This window comes from Stigmatopora argus, chromosome 12 (assembly GCF_051989625.1).
Source record: "Stigmatopora argus isolate UIUO_Sarg chromosome 12, RoL_Sarg_1.0, whole genome shotgun sequence".
NCBI classification, from domain to species: domain Eukaryota; kingdom Metazoa; phylum Chordata; class Actinopteri; order Syngnathiformes; family Syngnathidae; genus Stigmatopora; species Stigmatopora argus.
Window position 1 is genome coordinate 3,410,490 of NC_135398.1, and position 26,086 is coordinate 3,436,575.

Here is a 26,086-nt window from a genome sequence, read left to right on the forward strand (position 1 = left end):
TGTGTTTTCTCTAAATATACATTTAATGATTTTACAGCATATGTGGTTACATAATGAAAGGGTTTATAGATAAGAAATCGGCATGCAACCACAATATGAACACTTGGATTTCATTTTGGTGTTTGAAATTTGACAAAAAGGGCAAAAGCTGATGGCACTGTAACACAAAAAGATACTGATTGGTTCACTTGTGACTAAAACACTGACCTCATTGATATGTCGCCAATATATACAGAAAAAAATGAATTAACAAAGAAGTGTGGGACTTTTGTGACCTACTGATGACACTGCGTGTAAACATGACTCCTGCTTTAGTCGGAAAACGTGGTCGCTTTCCTCCGCCTGGAAAATGATCAAAAAAAAAGAAGTGGGATTTCTTTCGTCTCTTGACTGACACCTGCCACCGACGACTCATTAGTCGTCCCACGACCCCCCGCCGTCCAGCTTCCTGACCGCCCCGGCCGGCCGAGGCGTTGCCTCACTGGGTGCGGAGCTGGTAATCTGCGGGAGGAAATGGAACAGGACTTAATCTAATATACGAATAAATAAAAAGAGGGGGCAATTGTAGAGAAATCAAGCTAGGGAAGATTTTTTTTTCCCCAAGTAGGGAGGATGGGACTAGCAAAGGAAATGAGATGTGGATGCGTGGCAATTAGTGAACCTAACGACCCCGGCGTGCGCAAGCTTTTCCGCATTATAATACGAGAAGAGGAGAAATAAAAAAATAAAAAAATCACTTTCACAGATTTCACAGGAAGTTGCCTCATGCGGTAGCTCTTAAATTATTATAGAAGTGCATCAGTTCCCACAACGTTGCAGCCCATTGCCTAATTCTTGCCTAATGCCTACACATCAACAGTGTGTGTGTGTGTGTGTGTGTGTGTGTGTGTGTGTGTGTGTGTGTGTGTGTGTGCACATACCTCCATTTTGGGTGATGTAGCGCACCCATGGCAGAGCTTGATAGCCGCTCTTCTCGATGATTTTCAGGTAACGCACCTGCCAAAAATTTAAAGGTTACTTACAAAATACACAGCTCCTTCCGTCTTGATTACAAACAGTTTTACTTGCCAAACCAGGTACTATTTCGAGTACTGTTGGTTACGCAGTTTTACTGTGTGGTTGTGACATTTAGAGAGAAACTGCTTGTATAGCTCAAACAACAAGTTGTGTGCTCTTTGTGGTCATTGAATATCGAAGTTGTTGCATAATGCTTTTGTTTGGGGGGGGGTGGGGGAGGGGGGTCTTTAGTTTCGGATGGCATGCTCCTGATTTTCTTTAGATGGAAATTGAGTCGCAAAAATTCGGGATTGTTGAAGCTAAATGGCAGTAGTTGTTTTCAGGGTGGCAAAGAAAATAGGGCTGTGTGTGTTTTATGTTGAATTCACTTGGATTGGATTGGATAACTTTATTCATCCCGTATTTGGGAAATTTCGTTGTCACAGTAGCAAGAGGGTGAGGATGCAGAAATAGGAAAGGCATTTTAGACATAAATAGATAGGTAAGAAGTAAGTTAATAAATAAATACATGAATAAATATATAAATAAATAAGCGTGTTGCGTGTGTTCAAATATAAATTGGTTAAAGTTAATAGAGTTCTAAATGCATCTTATTATGTTGGAACAAGCATGGCTCACCAATTAAGAGCAAAGTAAATCATGTCAATATATATACACAGTCGTACCTCTACTTACGAAATTAATTGGTTCCAAGACTTATTTCGTAAGTAGAGGTGTACTTCATATGTAATGCAAATCCCAAAACACTCGTCCGGTGTTTGTAAGGTTTTTTGGGGGTTTGTAAGGGGGAATCATAATCATTTATAAGGGCAGTTATTGGCAGAGGTTGACAGGTATGAAATCTATCTAAAATGGTCCGGCCCATGTGAAATCAAGTTGACGTTAAAGCGGCCCGCGAACCAACCCGAGTCTGGCACCTTTATTCTAACCCTTCAGGAAGACCGAGAGTTCATCTTTAGGGAGTCTTGCGATACGAACTCTTGAGGAAGCTGCGTCGTGACTCACGAAAGGGGGAAGCGGCGACAGAAACGCCGTTTGTATAGAAGGCGCATTTCATCAATATGACTGTGTTTTTCTTTTTGGGCCTCATCAGCACAATCCCTCGTATGACTTTCACAAGCTGTTAACCGACAATCGAGTCGGACAAGTCTTACCACACGGCTGGGTTTCGAGAATACGGCCCCAAAATAACCTTCCCCCTAAACTCGATTGCGCTCGGATGACACGGCGCTGCGAGCTGTCACAATCGCAGTTTGTAGAGAAAACTATTGCTGACTGCAACGTGTGTGCAAGTAAACAGCAGACCCGCGCTTTGACCACACGTGCGCTCGCGCCATTAGCGGGCCCGGATGCGCGTTTGACCACCGTGAGGCTGACTTGACCTTTTTTTTATTTTGGGCTAAGAGGGGGGATAAACCGCCATGTCTCTGTCACACTCGCTTCCAGATGAGTGGGAAAGTGAGGAATTTGCTGGTGGATTGGCAGCGGTCCTCGGCCCTCTGGTCGCCTTGTTTTCCCTCGACCTAGCAAGGTCACAGAACGCGAGACTTAACCTTGGACAGACGCGGCATCGGCTTTGGCGCGGTGCGACTGTCCACGTAGTTGGCGAAAAATGCTATGGAAAAGCCACTAAAATACCATCTTGCTTATAACTTTGTTCGCTAGCGAGAGGTCTTGTTTCAGTTTGTTCTTTAGAAAGGGCAAAGGAAAACAATAACACAGAGAGTTAGCATGCTATTTTGATGACGTTTTTGCTAACGGCGTGGGTTCCCGTGTCGATTCTGTATCAGTATTGTTTTCGTTCGTGTGTGGTCGATTGGTCGTCGGTCTTTTGGTCACGGTCTTTTGGTCGCCCCGACCGCGACAACGGGTGGCCAAAAGACCGGCGACCAAAAGACCGACGACCAAAAGACCGGCGACAAAACAAGGTAAAACAACACGGTCTACGCATCAATAAAAGCCAACAATGGCCCTGAGCAGTTTCACTGAGCCGACATGTGAGTGTAGAAGAGTTTGTATGTACATGCGTTGTCCTTTTGAGTGCCGGCTTTCTGTTTTAGGTTCAAATTAAAATGAAGAGTATAGATGTATATTAAATTTCCTGATTTCCCCCTTTTAAATCAATAATTGTCATTTTTTAATCCATTTTTTTCTGTGTTTTTAGTTCAAAAATCATTTTGTAAAATCTAAAAATATATTTAAAAAAAGCTAAAATCAACATTGTTTTAGATCTCTAAAAAACTGAATATTCAGGGATTTTAATCCAGTTCTTTTAATCCATTTATTTAAAAAAAATCTAAATATTACATCTAAAATGATCCGGCCCACGTGAAATCGAGTTGACGTTAACGCGGCCCGCGAACCAACCCGACCGAGTCTGACACCCTTGCTCTAGTGGATGCTGTTAATCTTTGTCCCAACATTTTTGAGATTTGTTGACACCAGGGAATCCAAAATAAATTATAAATTTTCTCACTATAATCTTTTGAACTGCCATCAATGTTCTATTTTGAATACAAGTTGCTCAATTCTACATCATCGAATTAACATCTTATTCACAATCTGTATTGTGTCCCACGCTTTTTGGAATGCGTCCCATGGATTAGACTATTTGACAATAGTAAAATAATCAAACCTTGTAAAAATAGACCAGGAAATGTTCTACTTTATAACAGCAGCGACAGAAGTGCGTGCAAAGAAAAATCGCTCAACTCTTTTTCCCTGTTCCATTGAAAGCAATTTGATTGTTTGTACGCAGGTATCTAAAGTTGTGACGCATCAAATAGCCCGACTGCGAGATGGCGAGTTGCCGTTAAGGCAAGATCCAACCAGGTTGCGTAAGAGGCCCATAAATTGTGGCGTCTGTGTTACAGCTCTGGTGGTGTAATTTTGTGGCATCTCTGTCAAAAAAGCCTGGCCTATGCCTCCCCAACTTGTCACCTTCGCTGGCGTCAATTGCCACCTGCCATCAACGTGGTCTTGCCGCATTTATATCGGCGCGTTTAAATGCATCGCGCGCACTTCAATTGCGATGCCCCCTCTGCAATTAGTGGCGCCGTTAAGGGGAACTTTCCTATGCTCTGATATTTACACGGGTTAATTACAAAACTTCACTGGCACTGCTCACACGAAGCCGTTGGCGCGAAAAGCCTTAAGAAGTCTGCTGCCGGTCTCTAATATAGCCGTTTGACGCACGAATAGGACGGAAACATGGGTGGGCGCCAAAGCTAGATTGGCAGAAAGGTTGAAATTAAATCGCCCAATTGCAGGTCGTCGGTTCGAGCCCGTTTCAAGTGGCGTTTCGCACCTTGGCGCCTGTCTATGAGAGTGTGGACGTCTCAATCGGCTTGCTCGAGAGAATAACCAAATTAGTAGTCTACTTTCCGATTAACTTTAATGGAGCGTCTCATTTTTTTTAGGGATTGTCCCGATTGCAAATGTGACATGCTAAAGTGTTTATCGGTATTCGATTATTTGTGTGCGGTCGTTTGGTCGCTGGTCTTTTGGTCGCCCGGACGTTTGGTCGACCGGACGTTTGGTCGAACGGACGTTTGGTCGAACGGACGTTTGGTCGAACGGACGTTTGGTCGAACGGACGTTTGGTCGAACGGACGTTTGGTAGAATGGACGTTTGGTAGAATGGACGTTTGGTAGAACGGACGTTTGGTAGAATGGACATTTGGTAGAACGGACGTTTGGTCGCCAGGTTGTTACTGTTGAAACGAGCTCTCAAAATTATAATCATGAAAGAGAGTGAGTTTAATATCTAAATATCTAATATCAAAATATCAACAGTAAACTCTGTCATAATTTGACAGCGAGCGAACCCGGCGACCAAACGTCCGTTCTACCAAACATCCGTTCGACCAAACGTCCGGTCGACCAAACATCCGTTCGACCAAACGTCCGGTCGACCAAACGTCCGGTCGACCAAACGTCCGTTCGACCAAACGTCCGTTCGACCAAACGTCCGTTCGACCAAACGTCCGGTCGACCAAACGTCTTTCGACCAAACGTCCGGTCACGGTGTTGCTAATCTATATATGGGTGTTTTGTGTTGATAAAGATATCAGTAAAGCTGCATTGAGAAAGCAACAACGAATCACCATTGTGACTATTTCTCCCTGTGTTTCAAGATAAAATGCAGGGTGCAACACGAAGTTAAAGCAAGTGTGCAAACACGGAAAATTGAAGGAATCCCATGATTGGAAGTTCCTTATCACCAATGGCACTGAAGGAGTTAAGGTAAGAAAAACGTTTCACTTTACAGTGTATCATACTGGACTTGTTTATATGTTTTAAAAAACCCAAAACAAAGTTGTTCAAGGCAATTAGGCCCGAGGAATAAACATTATAAACACAGCCCAGGCCAGATGCTTTGGAATCCTGACTTTTGTTCCTCTTGACATACTGTATGTGTGGTATGACAGACTCGCGTGGGAAATAAAACAGCTTAGCAGCGTTAGTCAATTAAAAAAAACAAGAAAATACATTGTTGAACTTGGTTTGATGTGGAACTCAGATGTGCAATTATGGCGACCTGAGCAGAGGACAAACATGTCTTTGAATACGATGCCAAGTGGCGTTCGCAACGCGCACCGTCACGACATGGGAAAATGTCATGTCGCGTTCCTGCGCCGCAAGATGACTGTCATTATGCAGTCGGCGTGCCTTAACAATGCGAGCAGAGTGCGAAGGAGGAGGCTCATTTGCATACTTCTTTTTGATGGGAACATTTTGTTTTTATAAAAAAAGGAGCATGTTTTCAACATGAATATTTTCTGGACAAAAACAAAGGCCTGTCAGGAAGGTATTTTAGCACTTCCAGCATCTTTCTGTTACTGCTAGTTTTGCTAACCCCAGTTTGAATTGTTTAAATCCCAATATGGTGATAGTAAGAAGCATTTTTTTTACTCCTAAGTGGTGCCTTCAAAGACTCATTGAGAGCTCAATATTTGGCAAGGATGAGGTCAAGTTGTGACCTCACGATTTAGGTCTAGTTGGGCCATGCCACTTCTAATGAGACATTTTACGGATGGCCTTTTAAAGAGAGGCATGATCTACATCACCCCTTTTTAGGGATGCGTACCTGGATGCCTGAGGTGGTGAAGTAGGGGATCTCGAACTTGACGCTGATCGGGGGCTTCCCCTCCTTATCTTCGGCCTCCACGCTCGGGAGGCCAAAGTGGGCTCGCATCAGATACTCCTTGCCGCCCTGTGACAAGGACACGGCCATGTTAGAAATTGACTAGAGCACGTGTCAAAGTGGCGGCCCGGGGGCCGAATCTGGCCCGCCGCATCATTTTGTGTGGCCCGGGAAAGTAAATCATGAGTGCCGACTTTCTGTTTTAGGATCAAATTAAAATGAAGAGTATAGATGTATATTAAATTTCCTGATTTCCCCCCTTTTAAATCAATAATTGTAAATTTTTAATCCATTTTTTCTGTGGTTTTAGTTCAAAAATCATTTTGTAAAATCTAAAAATATATAAAAAGCTAAAATAACATTGTTTTTAGGATCAAATTAAAATGTAGAGTGTAGATGTATATTAAATTTCCTGATTTTCCCCCTTTTAAATCATTAAGTGTAATTTTTTAATCCATTTTTTCTGTGTTTTTAGTTCAAAAATCATTTTGTAAAATCTAAAAATATATAAAAAGCTAAAATAACTGTTTTTAGGATCAAATTAAAATGAAGAGTATAGATGTATATTAAATTTCCTGATTTCCCCCTTTTAAATCAATAATTGTAATTTTTTAATCCATTTTTTTGTGTTTTTAGCTCAAAAATCATTTTGTAAAATCTAAAAATATATATAAAAAAAGCTAAAATAAACATTATTTTAGATCTATAAAAGAACTGAATATTCAGGGCTTTTAATCCAGTTCTTTTAATCCATTTATAATAAAAAATAAATAAATATTCTATCTAAAATGGTCCGGCCCACATGAAATCGAGTTGACGTTAATGCGGCCCGTGAACCAATCCGACCGAGTCTGACACCCCTAGACTGGAGAATTAAAAACGTCTGCGAAATGACTCACCGCAAAAAACTAAATGTCATTTTTCATGGCTCGCAAATGTAATGAGTCACTCACGGGGAAGGACTTGATGGACCAGACGATCTCGCTGTTCTCAGGGACCCACTTGACGCTTCCAACCGTGGTCTTGAATTTGGGAGAGTCAGCGTCCGTTGGCACAGGAATGTGGATCTCCACATTGTTTGCGGTGGAGCGCCGTTTAAACTGGCTTTTTGCCTAGAAGTGGCGGTGAGAAGGCAAGTGGGTAAACAAGTGGGTCAAGATGAGAAAACCAGTTTGTCGCTTTCATTTCGGATTGCCATGCACATGACATGAGTCAATTACGATGGCTGCGGTGGCACATAAAAGACAGGAATGACATCAATCAAATTGTTCAATAAGGATACGTCCAAATGTGCCAGACAGACAGACGATAACATAATGTACCTTAATCATGTACTCGATGCGACTGTGGGAGTGCTTCTCGATGACAGATTCAATCCAGATCAAAGGCTTCACCTGAAGCAAACAGACTTTTTACAATTTGCTTGGTGCAGGTAACCAAAAATGTTTTGCCCGTTTTTTTTATTGGCCATGAAATGAAGTTGAAATATATTTGCGCAATGTGAGTAAAAGTTATGCATACAGTGGTGATGCGTTTCCCTTTTTTCCCCTTTAAAAATTGACATAACTTATTTGGTTACCTTGCATTTAATCGTTCTTTTTCTTGTTACTTAGTCTCCCTCTAGTGAACGATATACATTAGTACAACAGGACACATTGATTTGAGGGTAACTGATGTCAAGTTTTAGCTAAAATTATGTAGCAAAATACTATTGATAAAAGTTGCTCACTTGCATCCATGTTAGTTATAAAATCCTGAATGAGGGGCTCCTCTTATTTTGAAGTTTCCCCCCCCTTTTCTTCCTTATAATCCTTTGCTAATTATGTCTGCAAGGTTTTCCGATGCTTTTATTTTCTTCCAAAACTTCACTCGTATGCTGTTTTTCTCAGCTTGGCTATGCCATACACTACAATAACTAATTATGCATTGATATTTTAACTGAATTTAAATTTCCAGAGTACGGGATGAATAATGTTTAATCTAATCTAATATTTTAAGTATTGTTTTGTGAGCACAATGCTATTTTTTCCCCTAGAAGTCCAATCCTGCATGTAAAATGGTGTTTATTTTAGTAGACAAAACTTGAATGCTATGCAGCTGACAGCAACTTGTTGAACTATTTTCAAACCACCGAAAATAAAGATATATATAAAAATTAAAAATACTCACGTGAGTGTTGAGGCGGTAGGACATGAGCTCAAACTCGCCGTCTGGCGGGATGAAGGAGATGGTGCGGTCGTTTTCGAAGCGAGACAGGCGAACGCACTGATGAAACTTGACATCTTCTAGCTCCACCGATTTACTCTTGCCACCTAGAGGAAAGGAAGACCAGCCTTGTGTTTGTGTTCGTCCATGTTTGTTTTTTGTAGGGCATATCCTGATTCGTGGACGCTGCTAAACATGGTGACTTAGTGTAAAAATAGATGCACTAAATAATTTATTCAATATCGATGGTTGTATCAGCACCAGAATCCACACATTTTTGTTTTTACACCATTTAGCGACAATGTTTTGTACTTTTGCGATCTGCTAACTGTGTTTCCCACTAGTTACTGAGTTTACAAAGTCAAATTGATTGCTGTCAAAATATTTCATGATTAAAAAAATTGTTATGGCCACGTTATTGTAAAATGATACCTCCACTAAGCGCGAGGATTACCAAGATTAGCCACAATGAGTGGAAAAATAGTGGACTACTTCACACCCCACATTTAAAATGACCTAGACTGATTGATTCTTTGAAAGTAAGCATACAAACTATAACTAAAAAAACATTACCGTTATTCCAATTACCATTTAAAAATAGTTGTCTGATTATTTTTCCCCATTTAAGGCACCTAAAATGCATCTTGCACATACAAAAACTAAACTTAGGTTTTCCCCAAAATACAAACACTTGAATCTCTGTGTCCAATTGCATCCTTAAAAAAATATTCCATCGTACCAAATAGAATAAAGAAAGAGCAGTAGTAACTTAAACAATATTATATATTATAATACATATATTATATTATTATAATTTTATAAATAATAATAATAATATTATAATAATATATTATAATATTATATTATTATTTAAGACCTACCGTATGCATGCATGTACATCTATGTGTATGTATGTATGTGTGTATGTATGTGTACATATATGTGCAGTAGTAACTTAAACAATATTATAATATATATAATATTATATTATTATAATGTTATAATAATTAATTATAATTATATTATAATATAATATATTATATTATTATTTAAGACCTACCGTATGCATGCATGTACATCTATGTGTATGTATGTATATATGTGCTTATATATATATGTATGTGTATGTATGTGTACATATATGTGCAGTTGTAACTTAAACATTATATATATATATATATATATATATATATATATATATATATATATATATATATATATATATAATATTATATTATTATAATTTTATAATAATTATAATATTATAATATAATATTATTATTTAAGACCTACCGTATGCATGCATGTACATCTGTGTATGTATATATGTGCTTATATATGTACGTGTACATATATGTGTATGTACACGTATGTGTATATGTATATATATATGTATTTCAACAACACGCTTATTTATTTATTTATTCATGTATTTATTTATTAACTTACTTATTACCTATCTATTTATGTCTAAAATGCCTTTCCCATTTCTGCATCCTCACCCTCTTGCTACCGTGACAACGAAATTTCCCGAATACGGGATGAATACAGTTATCCAATCCAATCCACATGTTTTAGACCAAATTAGAACTTATTGTGGGAACTCACGTCCAGTGTTTTCAAACAGAACCTTGTCATTAAGGCCCAGGCGCAACTCGGGCATGCCGGACAGGAAGACTCGCATCTTAATGGAGCCGACAATTTCACTTCGTAGGACGTTGCCATTGGCACTGACCTGACAAATAGAAGTAGTACAGGGAGGGACAAATTAAGACAGGAGACAACACATAACAAAATTGCCCAAAATTATAACAATCTGCTCTTACCAGGAGGTTGACCGATTCGATGACATCCAAGAAAACTTCATTTTTCCTGTGCTTGATGCCCTCTGAGCGCCAGGAGACGGCGTTGGTGACAGTGGCGGGTGGGCGGGGGGCGCCCGTGTCCAGCTTGTGCCCTTCCTGAGTTATATACCTGAAAAGGAGACAATATGGCATTAACCTGACGGGAGGTGGTACAGTTTATGACATTGACCAGGATGCATTGCATTGTGGGATATCTCACTCTTGCAGAATCTTGCTGTCTGTGGTCTGCGGGTAGCCAAAGTCCATCAGCTCATCCATCAGCTCGTATATGATGACAAAATTATCCCGGATACTCTCTTCCTCCAGTTCTTTGAAATACTCAGAGAAAACCTTGAGGTGGACAAAACAATCTTTAGAAAATATTCAGATTGTTACATTACAAAATGCAATTCTTACCTGGACAATTTTATACAAAAAGGAGAACACCAAGGAAACACTTGCATTTTTCTTGGATGTTGCCACCACTGAAGAAATGCAGGTCAAGAAAAATGTAAACATTGAAGTACAAAATGGACTTTCTTCTCAATTTGCGTACCGTATTTTCACGACTATAAGGCACACATAAAAGTCTTATATTTTCTCCAAAATAGACAGGGCGCCTTATAATCCAGTGCGCTTTATATATGGACCAATACTAAAATTGTTATCACGATAAAATAAAATGAATCAGTCGATAGGGTACACCGACTCTACTATTTTCCCGTAGACAAAGTACTGCGCAGTGACTGCTGGGATATGTAGTAGTTCTTTTGTCAATACACCCAATGGATTGTGGCCTGTATACATCGACATCAATACAGCTTGACGAAGCATGGAAAGCACCGTTGGAAAAGTTACGCTAGCTACCAGCTAGCTACTCTTTGTGAATGGATTGTGGCTGCCTGGACGAACGTATAAAACTCAGCGTTTTCGATGACTCATTTGGACAATTGTTCAATTCGGACAAAGAAAATTAGGACTTTGATGGATTTGTGGGTGATGATGACGTGAGTAAGTTGTAAAATGGCTAAATAAAGTACAACCGAACTCAGTTTTGCTTCCGTTGCCTTTTTAAAAACGTGTTTTTAGCGTGTGGGTGTAGCGTGCAAGAACTATATATCCCAGCAGTCACTGCGCACCGGAAACCGGAAAAAAGGAGTCTTGGGCTGCTTCCGGTAGCCAGCGCTATTGCGGTTAGATATTCATATATAATATATATGCGTCTAAAAAAACGGTGCGTCCTTTGTGTGTTTAAAATACAGAAATAGCACTCGTTACTGACACTGCGGCTAAAAATACGATGCGCCATATAGTCGTGAAAATACGGTATATACAGTGTTGTTGTTTTTTCCTAAGCAAGGTTGTTCACGGTGAAAAAAGTGTAATGAAACAAAGCAAAAAACTATTTTGAGAAGGAGCCAAATACTTTTTCAAGCATGGTTCTCATGTTCTAATGCAATTATGCTTTCCGTGCATGACAATACGAAGTGAAAGGATACGGTAGAGGTTATTATGTTTAATCCACATAAAGCGGACACCGCCGTGGGCCAGGATGGGGGACAGTGTCCCCTCTTCCTCTTTGTCCATCAGGAGGCTCATGAAGTGCTCGATCTCAGACATATCGACATCGCCGCGGTAGTTACGGCACACCAGCACCTGACAGAAACAATCCATATTTAGTCTTAATTATGATAGAAATGTGAGCAATGTTAAGTCCTCATACCCGGTAACACATTTTTTTATTGTTTTTTTACAAATCCATTCAGTAGGAATTGTATTAAAATAGATTAAACAATTATTTGATCGATTGTGCATGGCTGCCATTTGACATTCTAATGTACACCTGCTATATCTTTATATAATAATAACTATATATTTTTAGGGCAAGCAAAATTTGTCATTTATATATTCCTTGTAAATCCCTGAAAAACTAAATGAAATGCGCTATTTTTTGCAACATGGAAATAAAAAAGTAGTCAAATAAAGATTAGATCTTTCGACTCTATACGAGCCTTTTAATAGAAAATTAATTAGTGGTTTATTTTGGCCTGGTGTGTGCATCCTACTGGTTTCATTTTCCAAGACGGATGTAACAGCTGTCAGTTTATTGGACGTGTTTTTTTAAGCCTTGACATCACTCCGGTAAGCGTTTGACGCATACTATTCACAAAACCATTCCGATATTAATTTTGTATTCCCTGGCATTATTTGTAATCCACGCGACAGTATTAGCGATGGGCCGTTATCCACGTCGCATTAAGATGTCAGTGAGGAAAGCGTTAGCTAGCAGCGGCTAGCTCGTTAGCTTAAAGGCTAATGCTAGCCAGCCGGCCCCGTTATGGATCTCTCTTTCTTTACCTTTCCTTTTAAATCCAAGACGTAGACGGCACTCGCAGACATTTTGATTTTCTTTTCAAGCAGGACGCCTCGTCCACACCGATGATAGTTTGTTACGAGGGGAAAATTAAATTCAGGCGTTCATTCATAATACTTGGCTATAATACAAGGTGTGTGGCATATCCGCTTTTTCTCGAACAATTCAGCTCCCCCTGTTGACTAGGATGAAAGATACTCAATAATATACTAAAATATATTACACACCCTTATATATATGTATATAAATTGGCTATATTTGCCAATACCTTAGTTACACGTGGAATAATGTTTATCACATGCTCTGCACATAATTCAACAAAAAATATTAAATTTTTATCTTTTTTATGTTTAATTGTGTTATTTATCATAATATCGTGTGTAAAAACAAACAAACAAGTGGTTCATTTCTTAAATTTTAAGGCATGGGAAATGTACAATGTTATATTATCAGTTCAGTACACTGCAGTAAAAAGAAAAGCAGTACTGGTCCTAAATTGTGAAAATGATTGAGAGCTTATATTCAAAATTATAAATAAGAAATAAAATGTAATCAGATATATGGGTAATTATTTATATTACTTTGAGAAATAAATTAAAGTAGTTTATATTTTAAACTACGTAACTTGACATGGTTACAAATCACACTTTCAATGTAATCTTCTCCAAACTGCTATAATACAAATGCGTGTTTTTCTTTGTCTCAGGTTTTCAGCACGGGAAGAATGTGGAGAAATATGAAAAAGTATGTGAACAAGTAATAATAACGCCCCTGTTTGATTTTTAACAGGTCTTTCCTGTGCTTGCTTCAGTGCCAACAACGCACACTGAGCTGAACTGCATCATGTTTCACAAAGCATCAAGAACCAAGTAAGATTTTTTTTTAAAGGCCTAAAGTAGGAAGAAAAACAAATAAGCTGAATTTGACTTTGAAAAGAGAAAATGGTTTCCAGCCGATTATCGCATGATTTGTACTAAAACTGCAGCTCTACATAGCTTTCGAACTTTACCTTATCGTGTTCTCTCGTGGCCTGACCGTTGCTTAGAATTGGAAAACTACATAGGAGCAGCTTAATATAAATTTAAAAAAATAGGTAGCAGCCCACAAAATGTTTATTGTGTTATTGATTAATTTTTAACCTAAGTTAACAAAGCACCACAAATTCCATGAAATAGCACATTCTCCATAATGGTACTCGTTCGTTTGGTCGCCGGTCTTTTGGTCGCCCGGAAGGTTATTGATAATTACCATTTAAATCGTTGCTCAAATTCCCTAAATACAAACTGCGAATTATTATTTAGTCAAACTTAATGCCCTATTAATTATTAGGCTAAAGAAAAGCTCCAAATTTCCCGTACTTTTACTGTTTTTTGTTGGAGAACTCGTTAAGACCCTGACTGACGTAGCTTCTTAAAGGGACAACCGACTGTCTAACTTATAACTATGCCTTTTCTTGCTACTGTCACAATGAAATTTCCCGAATACGGGATGAATAAAGTTATCCAATCCAATCCAATGTACATACAAACTCTTATACACTCACACGTCGGCTCAGTGAAACTGCTCAGGGCCATTGTTGGCTTTTATCGATGCGTAGACCGTGTTGTTTTACCTTGTTTTGTCGCCGGTCTTTTGGTCGCCCGTTGTTTGTGTCCGGGCGACCAAAAGACCGGCGACCAAAAGACCGGCGACCAATCGACCACACACGCTCCATAATATAGTATATGCCTTTTTAATGAATAGTTCTCCAGCAGTGTCAATGCAAACAGCATTATTAGATTGTTAAGTTGGCATAATAAAGACCTGTTTTGCTTTGCAGATTCTATAGTAGCCAAGACTGTATATGCTGTCTAAAATAACTTGCAATGCAATACAAAGGCAGTAAGGCCATCTAACACCTAATGGCTTGAAGATCCTTTCAGCTAAGGCGCTCCAGTGGGAAGAGTGGGCCTCTTCAAAAGACATTTGTCCGTGCCAAGATGGACTATTAACATTGCAGAACACCACTGGATAGTTGCATGGTCCTAGCCAAATATAACTTGATATACTGTATCAGGGAATCCCTGTCTGAAGGGCATAGAGCCAAAATAAGTTGAGATCTCATTTGAATTGAGCTGCAATTTTGTGTCCAGACCACATTATCTTCATTAAGGAGTCTTGTTCGGGTCTCTTTTGAGGAGACTATATTTTATTGGCACCAAATTTTTTTGTTTCTAATTTTGTTTTTATGGGGGAGATGCTTGCTAAATTTCCAGGCTGTAGAAAAATGCACTGTGACTGGGAATATTTTCCGATGTAAACAAATCAAACTAATGGTATTCAGGTTTTATATAATAGCAAATAATTCATATTGTGCTCATTCAGTTCTGCTTATCTGTATTGCTTTCTAAAAAAAGATAAACTGGGAAAAATGGGAAGGATTAAAGCTGTTATACAATAGGAAACATTCTGAATGGAAGACAAAGTGCTCATATTTTCCTGAAAAACAAAGGGTAACATTTGTTATGCAATACAATATTTATTATTTGCCATCATTAGAGAATTTCAATGGTGTGTACTTCATCAATTTGTGACAAATAAGTTACCTGATTGATTCCTAAAATGAAAAGCTTTAACGTATTTTATAATTTTACAATTATTTTCCTTTTGTGTCCATGCTAATTTATGATTTTTTCTTTAAATTCATTAAAAAAAAATAACTTTTAAAAAGGGCATAATTATAATGTATTTCCAATTGTATTCAATTTAAAATATATATTAATTGTATTTATTCATGAATATATATATTTAAAAAAATACTTGAAAAATGATACAATCACCATTATTATTGTGACTGGGACATCCCATTTTAAGTCATGTAGGCTACACTTTTTTATTTTTTTTTACCAAAAGTTAATATGGTGGCTTACATCACCAAAAAATGTCCACGTATGGCAGTTCTATATGCCGTTAACTATTTTTTTGTCCTACCAAAAATACTTTCCCCCCTATAAAGCCTGAATGAGCAGTATCTCTCTGTTTTGGTCTTCTTCCTAAAAAAAAAAGACAATCTTTACTTTCCTAAAAAAAAGTACAAATAGTAATAATAGGGTGCAGCCATGTCTTTTGTGTCCATAAGTCTTGCTCACGTCTGGCATCATCGTTTGTCACTGTATAATTTGCAGACAGGGTTGATGACGTGTTTGTTGACTTTGTGCACAGGTGCTGTTAATTCTTTTTTTTATTTTGGCAAGTATTTCTGAAGGAAACATAAGACGCATTTGCATGTTCTTATGAACACTGGCTCCCCCCATTTCAAACATAGCGAGACTCTCCGACAATACGCTCCCAAGACGATCCTGTGGCTTTTTGGGGGAGTTTTTGACCATATAAGGAGAAGAGAAGTTCAGACAAGCTTGCCTGTGGGAGGGTTCTCTGTTCTTAACCTCAACATCTGATTTCTCTCTCCTCCCATTTGCTTTGCTTGTGAGCTCCCAAAGACTTCTTACTCTTCTTGCAGTGATAAAAACCATAGACAATGTGAAGATAAGAATTGCGACGATGGGTTTTTTTAAATTTCCCTGAAGGGTTTCTCACAGTCATTTTGCAAGCGTGTTTGTTTGCGTCCTGGTGGTATTGTGAATGACCAAATAAGGCACCGAGCTCATAAAGTGAGTTCATGTTTGAGAAAGTGAGCTTGCGCCACTGATATTTATGACTTCATGCTTAGTTTGGAGTGCGTCCTCAGGCAATGTTGTCGTCTCGAGCGGCCAAAAGTCAAACTCAGACCTAATGTTTGCACACACATAGTTTCAGAGTCAAACATACATACACAGGAAAAAAAAAAAATTCTACACACAGTACTACAGTGCAGACTGTCGCCTAATGATAATAAAATCATTGGATTGTTAATGGCTTCGCTTATCGTTCACGTGGAGTTTTTAATACATAAAGGCATTTTAGTTGATACGAGTTCAATACATTTATGAGTGCAGGACATGAGAGTCACCCATTTCAACATGCTGTAAGTTCCAAAACAACAACAACAACAAAAAACTGCATACCAATTTTTCTTATCAAGATGAAACAGAAAAATAATGTCAATTCTAATAACAGGAATAACATTTTAAAAAAAACGTTTCATTGCCATGTTTCTAAATGTTTAACTGGCATAAAAGTGGGAAAATCTGCTAAAATTGGGTAGCAATAACAATGAAATTAAAAAGCATGTCATGCATGTGTAATGACATGTTAAAACACAACAATACAAAACTTTGAATCGTGGAAGTAAAAAAAAATAAATACATATATAGTATTTATATATACATAAATAAGAAAATGCCAAATTTGACATTCACTGTGATTGTGTATGATGTTGGAAGTCTAATGTTTTTACGACGTCAGAAGAGAAATTGTTAGAATTCATTCTTACAGGCGACGACATGTGGAATGCCAGTTGATATTGAGATATATCACTTATACGGTAACAAACCACTCTTTTAATAAGCTTTATTTTTAGCATGGGGTGCAGCTTGCACATATGAGCCGAAAGACAACACACAAGAAACACTGGCAATCTAATGTTACACACACTCACACATGTTAACTTCCTGCTTGCAATAAGACTTAGTCACAGTTTCTCTTCCCATTCCCTCGTACAATAAACACGAGAAACCGGACAATTCCCAACAGTTGACAAAAAACTTCCCGCAAAGCCTTCGCCATCAAATAAACAAACAATAGCTCGCATCTTCCTATCAGGAAAACCAACGATAGGTCACCGCTAAATAGACAAACATTGAGCCCATCAAGTAGTCACTACATAAGGTAAAAAAAAATCCACAAAGATCTACCAACGTATCGCCTATTTGATTGTTTGTCATTTTTTAGGGTCAAATTTTAGCTTTTAGCTTTAGATTGGGTGTCTCTTGTCGTCAATGTCGTTTTCTATGCTGGTGTAAGTTTTCTGGAGTATGATTTCTGGATTTTCAATTTCATTACAGTAGTACTTACTGTTACTACTACTTTATTTTCTCTATTTCTTTTGTCACGTACTGTTCTGCGTGATCTCCAAATGGCTACTACTTTAAACACAAGGATAACATAAAAAATATAGAAAATTGGCAGCACATTGTAGTACGTACTTGTATTTAGAAATATGTCCAGCGGGGGGCAGCTCATGCCCTTGTTATTCCTAAATTAATGTTATCTGTAACGGGCCGTGTATGTCCCGCGGGCCGAGGTTGAAAAACATGTACACACACGATCGGGGGGCGGGGCGAGCGCGCGAATCCCGTTTCGGCGAAACGTCCCTTTGGCAAACTGTCCGTCGGCCAAACATCCGTCGGCGAAACGTCTTTCGGCGAATCGTCCGGTCACGATTGAGTACTAATGTTAATAGCCAAAACTGTATAGAACATAAATCCTGCAACAACAACAACAGTCTTTTGCAGTTCCTGGAAAAAAGATCTAAATAAAGAGCAGGAAAGTAGTCATTTGCTTCATTGCGTTTACGTTTGAAGTCGCCATGCTATGAAATAAGACAGGAGCTTTTCTTCACACTGGCACAGATTGTTTTTTTCCACCCGGAATGAAAGATATGTCTTTTCTAACCAACGCTGGTATTAACATCAATCTCCACATTTCCAAGCCAGAACACATGCAGCAAAATTAGGGGGGGTGGTTGAATTGAGCTGTGGTCCAAATAAGGTTATGCGCTGCCAAAACATCTCCACCATGTTGCTCCTCCAGAAGCGTTTGAGAAGTTTATATTAGGGAGGGAGGGAGGGTTGCAGAAATATATGTAGAGTAGAGTAAGGGTGGACGCGGAGGGGAGGGGTGTACATGTCAGGGTTGTCACTGGGGGGATCGAGGTTGTCTCCACTTTAAATCACAGGCAGCTCCAGCAGACCTTCATATTTGGCATCCTCCTCCTCTCCTGAGCTCAGCTCTCCTCTCCTACTCTTTCCTCACTCCTGTCTTTATTTCCTGTGCCTTCGCTCCATTCGAAATCCATTTTTTCTCCCCTCAACAGAAGCGTGAAAACCCAAAACCCATCGCCATGGAGGCCATCAAGAAGAAGATGCAGATGCTGAAATTGGACAAGGAGAACGCTCTGGACCGGGCAGAACAGGCCGAAACGGATCAGAAGTCGGCTGAGGAGAAATGCAAATTGGTGGGTATTATTTCATGGTCAAGGTATTTTTGCTAAGAGAAATTATCGCTACATTGTTAGCAATGTTAGCAGAATCAAATTGACTGATTCCATCCTTAAACAAAGCCTCCCTTAATTGCAAGAATACAATTGGCTCGCAATTGTCGACTGAGAATGCAACTTTTATTCAGACTCAAAAATTAAATCTGTCGAGTAATTATTCGGTGCATAATATATTTATGAGAAATATTTTTCCCTTCAAGTAGATGCCACCGTTTTTCTATTGAAGGTAGAAGAGTAAGTGAAATTAATTTTAATTTGCTTGCCCAATTTAGACATTAAAAAGATGGAGTCATTTTTAACAGAAAATATATTGAATTGAAATGGTCTGAATTGAATTAAATGCTTTTTATTGTTATACAAGTATAATGAGATTTAAAGCTGCACCACAAAGTGCACAAATGACAACAAACAGACAAATAAATAATCAATCAATAATAACAATAATTTAGAGTATAGAAGAAACGCAGAGGGAAACGGGTTGCACATTAATTGCCATCAATAGCAAGAAAAGTGCCAAAAGTTCCAATATAAACCCACCGAATTGTATGTAATCAATAATACATTATCACAACAACATATCAAACAGCTTTTCAGGTCCACATGACATAAAATGAATGACAAAATCCTCTTTTCTGAACCGCCAACAAATCTTTATTAAAAAAATCCTTATAATAAACCCCTTTTCAATCCTAAAACCTCATTTTGTAGGGACTTTTGTTTACGTGCTGACATTAACGCGTTAACAGCTGAAGTCACCAAGGTATCACCCACTTAAATAAAGGTATCCCTCAAATAGACAACCCCCCTCCTAAACTAAACACCAACAACTTGTGAAGCACATCAACGGATTAATTACATTACGGAGACCAGGTGCACTTTGTGGTCCGGTTCGAGTGGCGATTTAATCTCCGAGTAGATTGATACGCGGACATTCCGCAACATTGCGGACATTCCGCAACATTGTGCGCGCCCCACTTCGCCGGCGGGCCACTCGATAGGACCGAAGCGGAAAGCAGGGACGAAAGATTATCCCCGAAGTGGCTAAAAAAAGACAATTACTGCTCTGTGGGAGATGGTGTCAACTGTGTGGTCTGCCAGGAATGACAGAGAGGCGCAAACAAAGCCAGAAGCCTCAATCAAATCAAATGTAAGACCCCCAACCTCCCCAAGGAGTACCCCATTGCCCACCTAGCTCATCTTCCACATAGAGAGGAGTCAGCATGAAATACTAGACGAGAGAGCTTTTATTTGCGCTTTCTTAGCTATTCTCGGACAATCTCAGGAGCGCGGCAGATGGCAAAAGATGCCATTAACAGCCACCAGCTGTAGTTTAGTCACTTTACTCGTAGAGGGTCAACCCCAGTCCTGGTGTACCCCCCCCAAACCTGCCATTGGCCCGCTGGATTTTCTGATATGTTGGCAGCGTTAATCTGCAACCATATGATGAGCCAAATTAGCACATGTTGTATCTTGCAGGCTTTTAGCAAAGTATGTTCGCCAATTATGTGCAAGTGACCACTTTATGCAAAAAAATACAATAATAAGTGGATTAGATTGGAAAAATAAACTTTTGCCCGAGTAAAGCTTGAAAATGTTTAATACAGCTCATAAAGATAACTCGCTAAAAGTTAGCAGCCTTTAGCTCTTATGCTAAACTGTCTTTTACTTCAATACTTGGTTTTAAATACGATATTTGTACTATATGGAGTTGCACTAGTCAAATAATGTACAATGAAAGAGAAAATATATTTATGATGTACTGGGTATAAGTTGCATTTTTGGGGGCAGTGTTTTAAATTTATCAGAAAGAATAAACATTACATGTTAAAGTAATAGTAAGGAAAATAGACACCAGTTAATGTAACATATAAACAGTTTTTGGGGAAATACAACCTGAAAAATACAACATAAGAAGCTGTGGGTGGTCAAAGTGAAAAAATATCAGACATATAGACTAAGTTGCATTTGAGTATAAGCCAAAATCTGATTAATGTGTGACTTATACTCCGGAAAATACGGTAGGCATTTTTAAACCCCATCGAGTATGTACTTTTGCATGAAATCCATGCAAGCCTAGAAACTACCCGTTCTCCTGGTAAATAAATAAAAAAGACAACACAAAATTTTGGGAGGAAAATGAACCCCTACTTCACTTGAAGTTGATCAAATACGTGGCGAGTACTGCTGTCGCTACTTTATGATGTGACGACAGACGATTCGCTCTGGTTACTTTCACGATTTAGTGACCCATAGTAAAACCTGATCCATCTTTCAGCTGGAGGATGACCTGCAGGCTCTGCAGAAGAAGCTTAAGGGAACAGAAGATGAACTGGACAAATACTCCGAGGCCCTGAAGGACGCTCAGGAGAAACTGGAGCTGTCGGAAAAGACGGCCGCTGACGTGAGTTGGCCCGATGCAATGCTATGCTATCCCATGCTATCCCAGGCGCATTTTCCACACCGCCAAAGTTCTCGTCTCCTGACAAAAAGTATCGATAACCGCATTTGCAGATGGGCCCCAAAGTCAAAGTATCGAATGTAAACGCAGATGCTTAAATTCAAACACAGCATCCGCCTTTTTTTTGAATCCTCACTTTTACTGTCAAATTTCATTTTGAATATTCATTATATATGAAACAAGCGCAATATTGTGTTTAAATGAATGAGAATGCAAAATAGTAGAACAGACGGAAAACATACACAAAATGGTGCTCATTCAAATACTATTGTAAAGTAAACATTCACATATATAAAGTTTCCAACATTAATGTGACCTCAAATTAGCCGAAAAAATCTTGTACACTATAAACTATACTATAAAGAAAAGTGGAAAGAAAAAATGAATGGCAATTTTGCAATCAAGAGCAAGTTCTACTCTATAATAACTAAGCAAAACTGTGCATAAGCACATTCAAATTGATGTTAAATGGGAGTCAGCGCACATTTGGATCCAATTAAAGAACCTTTGATTGATGCCAAATCAAGTTTGGCTGTTCACACAGGCTTTTCTTGACATTGTTTCTGGTTTCTGACAGAAGCCTTTAAGGTTTAAGGTTTTGTACTCACACTGACTGCTATTTTCAACTATTTATAATTCCATCTGCTTTGAATCAGCTCAATTGGAGGCACTTTAAAAAGTGAACGCTTGTATGCTGGCTGACATTTGAATTTAGTTTGAAAGCGTTTGTTTAATTTTGGATAAACCGTGTGAGGATGTGCATATTTGTGCCAATACATTTTCTTCTTTTTAATCATGGTAATAGATTAGAAGTATACATGGACCATTTGAACAATTGTGATATAAGCGAATGTATCGTGGTAGATTAAAAGAAAGAAAAAAAACATTCTAAAGTCAAATATTACAATATTTGGTTTAATAAAATATAGTTGGGGTAGAAGAAATAATTGACAGAATGTAACAGAATAAAAAATGAAGCACCTTTACAATATTTTGTGATACATATAACTAATTATAGTTGAAGGATAATAAATTAAAAATTAATAAATAAATAACAACGAAATAACGTACGCTGGAATGGGGAATTCCATTGAGTAATATTTAAGCAACATAGTGTGAAAACTGTGTTTAGCAAGAAAATAATGACTTTCTAAAAAGTCAAATAAAATATTTAATATGAAAAAAATAATACTCATCTTTGAATTAAGTAAAAAAAATCTTTTTAAATTGTCAGTATTCACTTCAAAGGCAAATACAGTGTAATTAAAAAGAATAAATACATTTTTAAGGTAAAAAAAAGTATTAGATTTTGAACCAAAATATTTAAGGAAAAAAATTATCTAATTCAAAAATATATATTTTTTCTTTACTTGCTTGAAAAACAATAATCTTCAGTTTTTATTGAAATTATTTTTATTTTCCCTTCCACAATGCTGACAATAAAAAAGAATAAATACATTTGTACGGTAAAAAAAAAGTATTAAATTCCGAACCAAAATATTTACGGAAAAAAAATATCTTATTAAAAAAAATGTATATTTTTTCTTTTTTCTTTACTTGCTTGAAAAATAATAATCTTCAGTTTTTGTTGAAATTATTTTTATTTTCCCTTCCACAATGCTGACAATACAGTTTAGCAACATGTAGCCGAGCAGTTGTTCCTTTGTGTTGCAACGCCAAACAAACAATCAAAGAAAATAATTGAGACGAGCTGTCTCTTTCCGAAAGAGCGGAGCAGCCACAGGCACCCTTTTTTTGCGAGTTCTTGGCTCTTTTTTGTGTCAAGCGCAGACGAAAAGTGGGCCAGCCTGCAGTTGAGCAAGAATGCTCGGAATGCAGGCTAAAGCAAACACGCTGCAGAGTCCAATGAAATCAACGTTCAGGCCTTATTTGGAGCAGCCATTACTGACTTGCACTCCAGTCTCACTCAATATAAACTGCAGTGAAGAACCTCGGTGTCAAAGTTCAGTTTCAAATCTACCAAGCACAAAAAAATATATATCTTCATATCGTTCTGTTCCGGGATAGGCTCCGGCACCCCCGTGACCCCTGTGAGACTAAGCGGATACAACAATAAAAAATGAACGAATGAGATAACAACACGGAAAAGTCTCAAGACACTTTTGAGTGTACAGGAAGTCAGACATTTTGATTTGAAGCAAAATGTAGCCACCGTTTCTAAGACTCGACATGAAAAAAGGGGCGTGGGGGCTCAGTTCCTCATTCTGTGGAGAACGATGACAAACGGCAATAAAGCAACCGAGATAAGGCGTGGGGGTAAATGGGTGAAATGGTACGGGGATAATGGTCTGCCACAAATCTGTGGAGGATCAACAAATCCTCTTGAATGAGGATTACAACAACAAAAAAGACCCCCTCTTCCCTGCAACTCCTAACATGATCCAATCCTATTCTTCACCTAACCTAGACAAAAAACGTCACTCCTCTCCCATGAATCAGCTACTGAATCATATCAAACGCCCCCCCTGCCCCAAAACACACCCCCTTAATCAGAAGACAAAAATGCATTGGCCTTATAAGTCCAAACTTGCCAAACTACTGTGCTCTCACTCCCATTTCAATGGACTTTGCTCACCTTTTTTGTCTCTGCGCATGCGCACGCTCTACACCCAAAAGCACTTCCTCCCCTCGACGCCACCGGATGACGTCACCCAAGCGCAAACTCTTCCCAGGATTGGAGGAATTTTGCCATAAATTTTCCCCCCGATGGCTTCTCTCCTCCCTCCATCCCTCCCTCCTTTGCACATCTCCACACTTCCCGCAACGTCCCTTATTTCCTGCCCGGGGAGGAGCAGAAAAAGCAGAGAAAAAAAAGTTTTCCGCACGAAAAAAAAAAGTTTTGGTGGAAAGACCTACTTGCCCGAGCGCAATTCGGTTTTCAGGGCGATCGCAAGCCGCATCGTGTAGTCTGTTAAGTTCTCTTATTTGTCGGGATATTCGAGGAGAATCATGGAGACCGTAAAGAAGAAAATTCAAGCCCTGCAACAGCAAGTTGATGAGGCGGATGAACGCGCAATGGCCGTCCAAAGGGAGCTGGACACGGAGAGGGAGCTCCGCGAAAAAGTGAGAATCTCACCCAAGAAATTTTACAAATAATTGCCCCTATTCCCGAGTTTTCGAAAGACTTTTTCGTCCAGAAACGAGCGTTTGTTTAAGATGCGTTTACGTCTGAATGGAGTTTTCCTGAGGAGGCCCCACCCTATCATGCTTGTAGACATATCTTTAATTGTTGAAATTTCATGGGGGTGAAAGAGCACTCTGAGACCGTTTCCTGAATCATTTGTGGGCTGTTATGCAATGCGAAGTTTTACTTCATTCAAATGGAATGTGGACTATTGATCGATGTTCAGAGGGGGAAAAAACGGATTCACTTGAAGGGGTCTAATCAGGGTTTAAATGTGAAGAAAATCTTTAAGAAATGCTTCTGATGTTTTACCTTAAAATATTGAAATCCAGGGATTGTCCCCTTACCAATTGAATTGGGGGAAAAATATAGACGATGGAGGTACATTATACTGTATGTTAAAAAAACAATGATAATGTTTGCAATTTTAACTAAATAATTCATGTCAGTCGTATTTTTAAAAAAAATATTTCTAATGCCATGTACAATATTTACAACAAAAATTATAATGCAATTATATTTATTATTATTTTTATTTTTAGCTGTTTACTTGAAAAATATAGAATATTTTTGTGAACATTTTTTTTTAAATTTGTTATATCTATATCTTTCATTTTTAAATTCTTGCCTCGTCATTGATCCAGCATGACATCTGACAACTCATCCAAAATAATAAGAACACACTGGTCGTGTAAACGATAAATAATTGCTCCAAATGAAAATATTGGCTCATTTTGAAACTAGACATTAGTTAACACACATTTTACTTTAAATTTCAATCCCCAAAAGTTTAGCCTAGCATCCCAAATGAATACCCTGGCTGAAACAGGAAGCTGTGTTATCAGCTTTGCAGGAAACAGGCCTCCTGAAAATGTAGAGTAGGATGAGGGAGAGGAGTGGGTGAGGGGGGTGGGGGAGCGTGGTGAGTGAGGGAACATGCCAGCTGTGCCTCTTAAGGTTACATCACCAGCAGTCATTATTTGTAGGACATCTGCAGTAGGTCAAGCTGCAGGAGTTCCAAGCGATGTTCTCCATTTGCATAAAAAAACACCTGTGGAAGAGGGATACGAATGAGTACTTGGTATTGGTCCCCGCAATGTTCTTCCTCAGACAAAGCCATATTTCCTGGTCCAAGTGTGACATCTGCCTCCCTTTTACTGCTTACAGGCGGAAGGCGATGTGGCGTCCTTGAACCGCAGGATCCAGCTGGTGGAGGAGGAGCTGGACCGAGCCCAGGAGAGGTTGGCCACGGCCCTCCAGAAGCTAGAGGAGGCTGAGAAGGCAGCTGATGAGAGCGAAAGGTGGGGTAAACGACCCAGCAATGTAAAAAAAGACCCTTTTTGTGGGGGAAATTGAACTAAATTGAATGCTTCTACTGTCATTAGACACGTTTAATGAGATATAGCATTGGATTGGATCACTTTATTCATCCCGTATTCGGGAAATTTCATTGTGACAGTAGCAAGAGGGTGAGAATGCAGATACAGGAAAGGCATAGTTACAATTTAGAAAATACAGTCGCAAAGGCTGCAGAACAACAACGCAAAAGCACAAAGTGCAAAGCAAAGTATATGGGATCATTAAGAATCACCAAATCAAAATTTTGTAGATGCTGGACAGGGTAGGTAGGGGGCAGTTGATGATCTTTTGGGCTGTGTTGCAGTCTGAGTATGCCGTGAGGAGAATTTAGACATATTTTAC

At 38.7% G+C, this 26,086-nt stretch overlaps 2 protein-coding genes across 4 annotated transcripts in view; one reads left to right on the forward strand and one right to left on the reverse strand.

Annotated features, from left to right (window-relative positions):
• ap1m1 (adaptor related protein complex 1 subunit mu 1) lies at nt 1-12,756 on the reverse strand. The gene is made up of 12 exons (XM_077614529.1): nt 12,571-12,756; nt 11,712-11,868; nt 10,630-10,697; nt 10,433-10,563; nt 10,195-10,342; nt 9,977-10,103; nt 8,333-8,475; nt 7,486-7,557; nt 7,117-7,275; nt 6,107-6,232; nt 921-996; nt 1-501 (listed from the first exon to the last, which is right to left on the reverse strand). The coding sequence occupies exons 1-12, from the start codon at nt 12,610-12,612 to the stop codon at nt 479-481; spliced, it is 1,272 nt and encodes a 423-aa protein (XP_077470655.1). The 5' UTR covers nt 12,613-12,756; the 3' UTR covers nt 1-478.
• Nucleotides 12,276-26,086, forward strand: part of LOC144085360 (tropomyosin alpha-4 chain-like) — a 16,355-nt gene continuing 2,544 nt past the window's right edge. The window contains exons 1-5 of one of the 3 annotated variants that reach the window (XM_077614530.1): nt 12,276-12,354; nt 13,376-13,455; nt 18,600-18,740; nt 21,058-21,183; nt 25,553-25,686. In XM_077614530.1, coding sequence (XP_077470656.1) covers nt 18,627-18,740; nt 21,058-21,183; nt 25,553-25,686 — 374 coding nt within the window. In that variant the 5' untranslated portion in view covers nt 12,276-12,354; nt 13,376-13,455; nt 18,600-18,626. Of the gene's footprint in view, nt 12,355-13,375; nt 13,456-18,421; nt 18,741-21,057; nt 21,184-23,973; nt 24,325-25,552; nt 25,687-26,086 lie in introns of those variants that run through there. The other 2 variants (XM_077614532.1, XM_077614531.1) reach the window with 2 other exon arrangements.

Bases quoted from the DNA above. Each gene is read 5' to 3' on its own strand.
- ap1m1 (XM_077614529.1), bottom strand. From the start codon at position 12,612: ATGTCTGCGAGTGCCGTCTACGTCTTGGATTTAAAAGGAAAG. The intron at 10,343-10,432 runs GTGAGATATCCC...TCTCCTTTTCAG, and splicing joins GACAGCAAGATTCTGCAAGA to GTATATAACTCAGGAAGGGC. The intron at 6,233-7,116 runs GTGAGTGACTCA...TCCTTGTCACAG, and splicing joins GGTCCATCAAGTCCTTCCCC to GGCGGCAAGGAGTATCTGAT.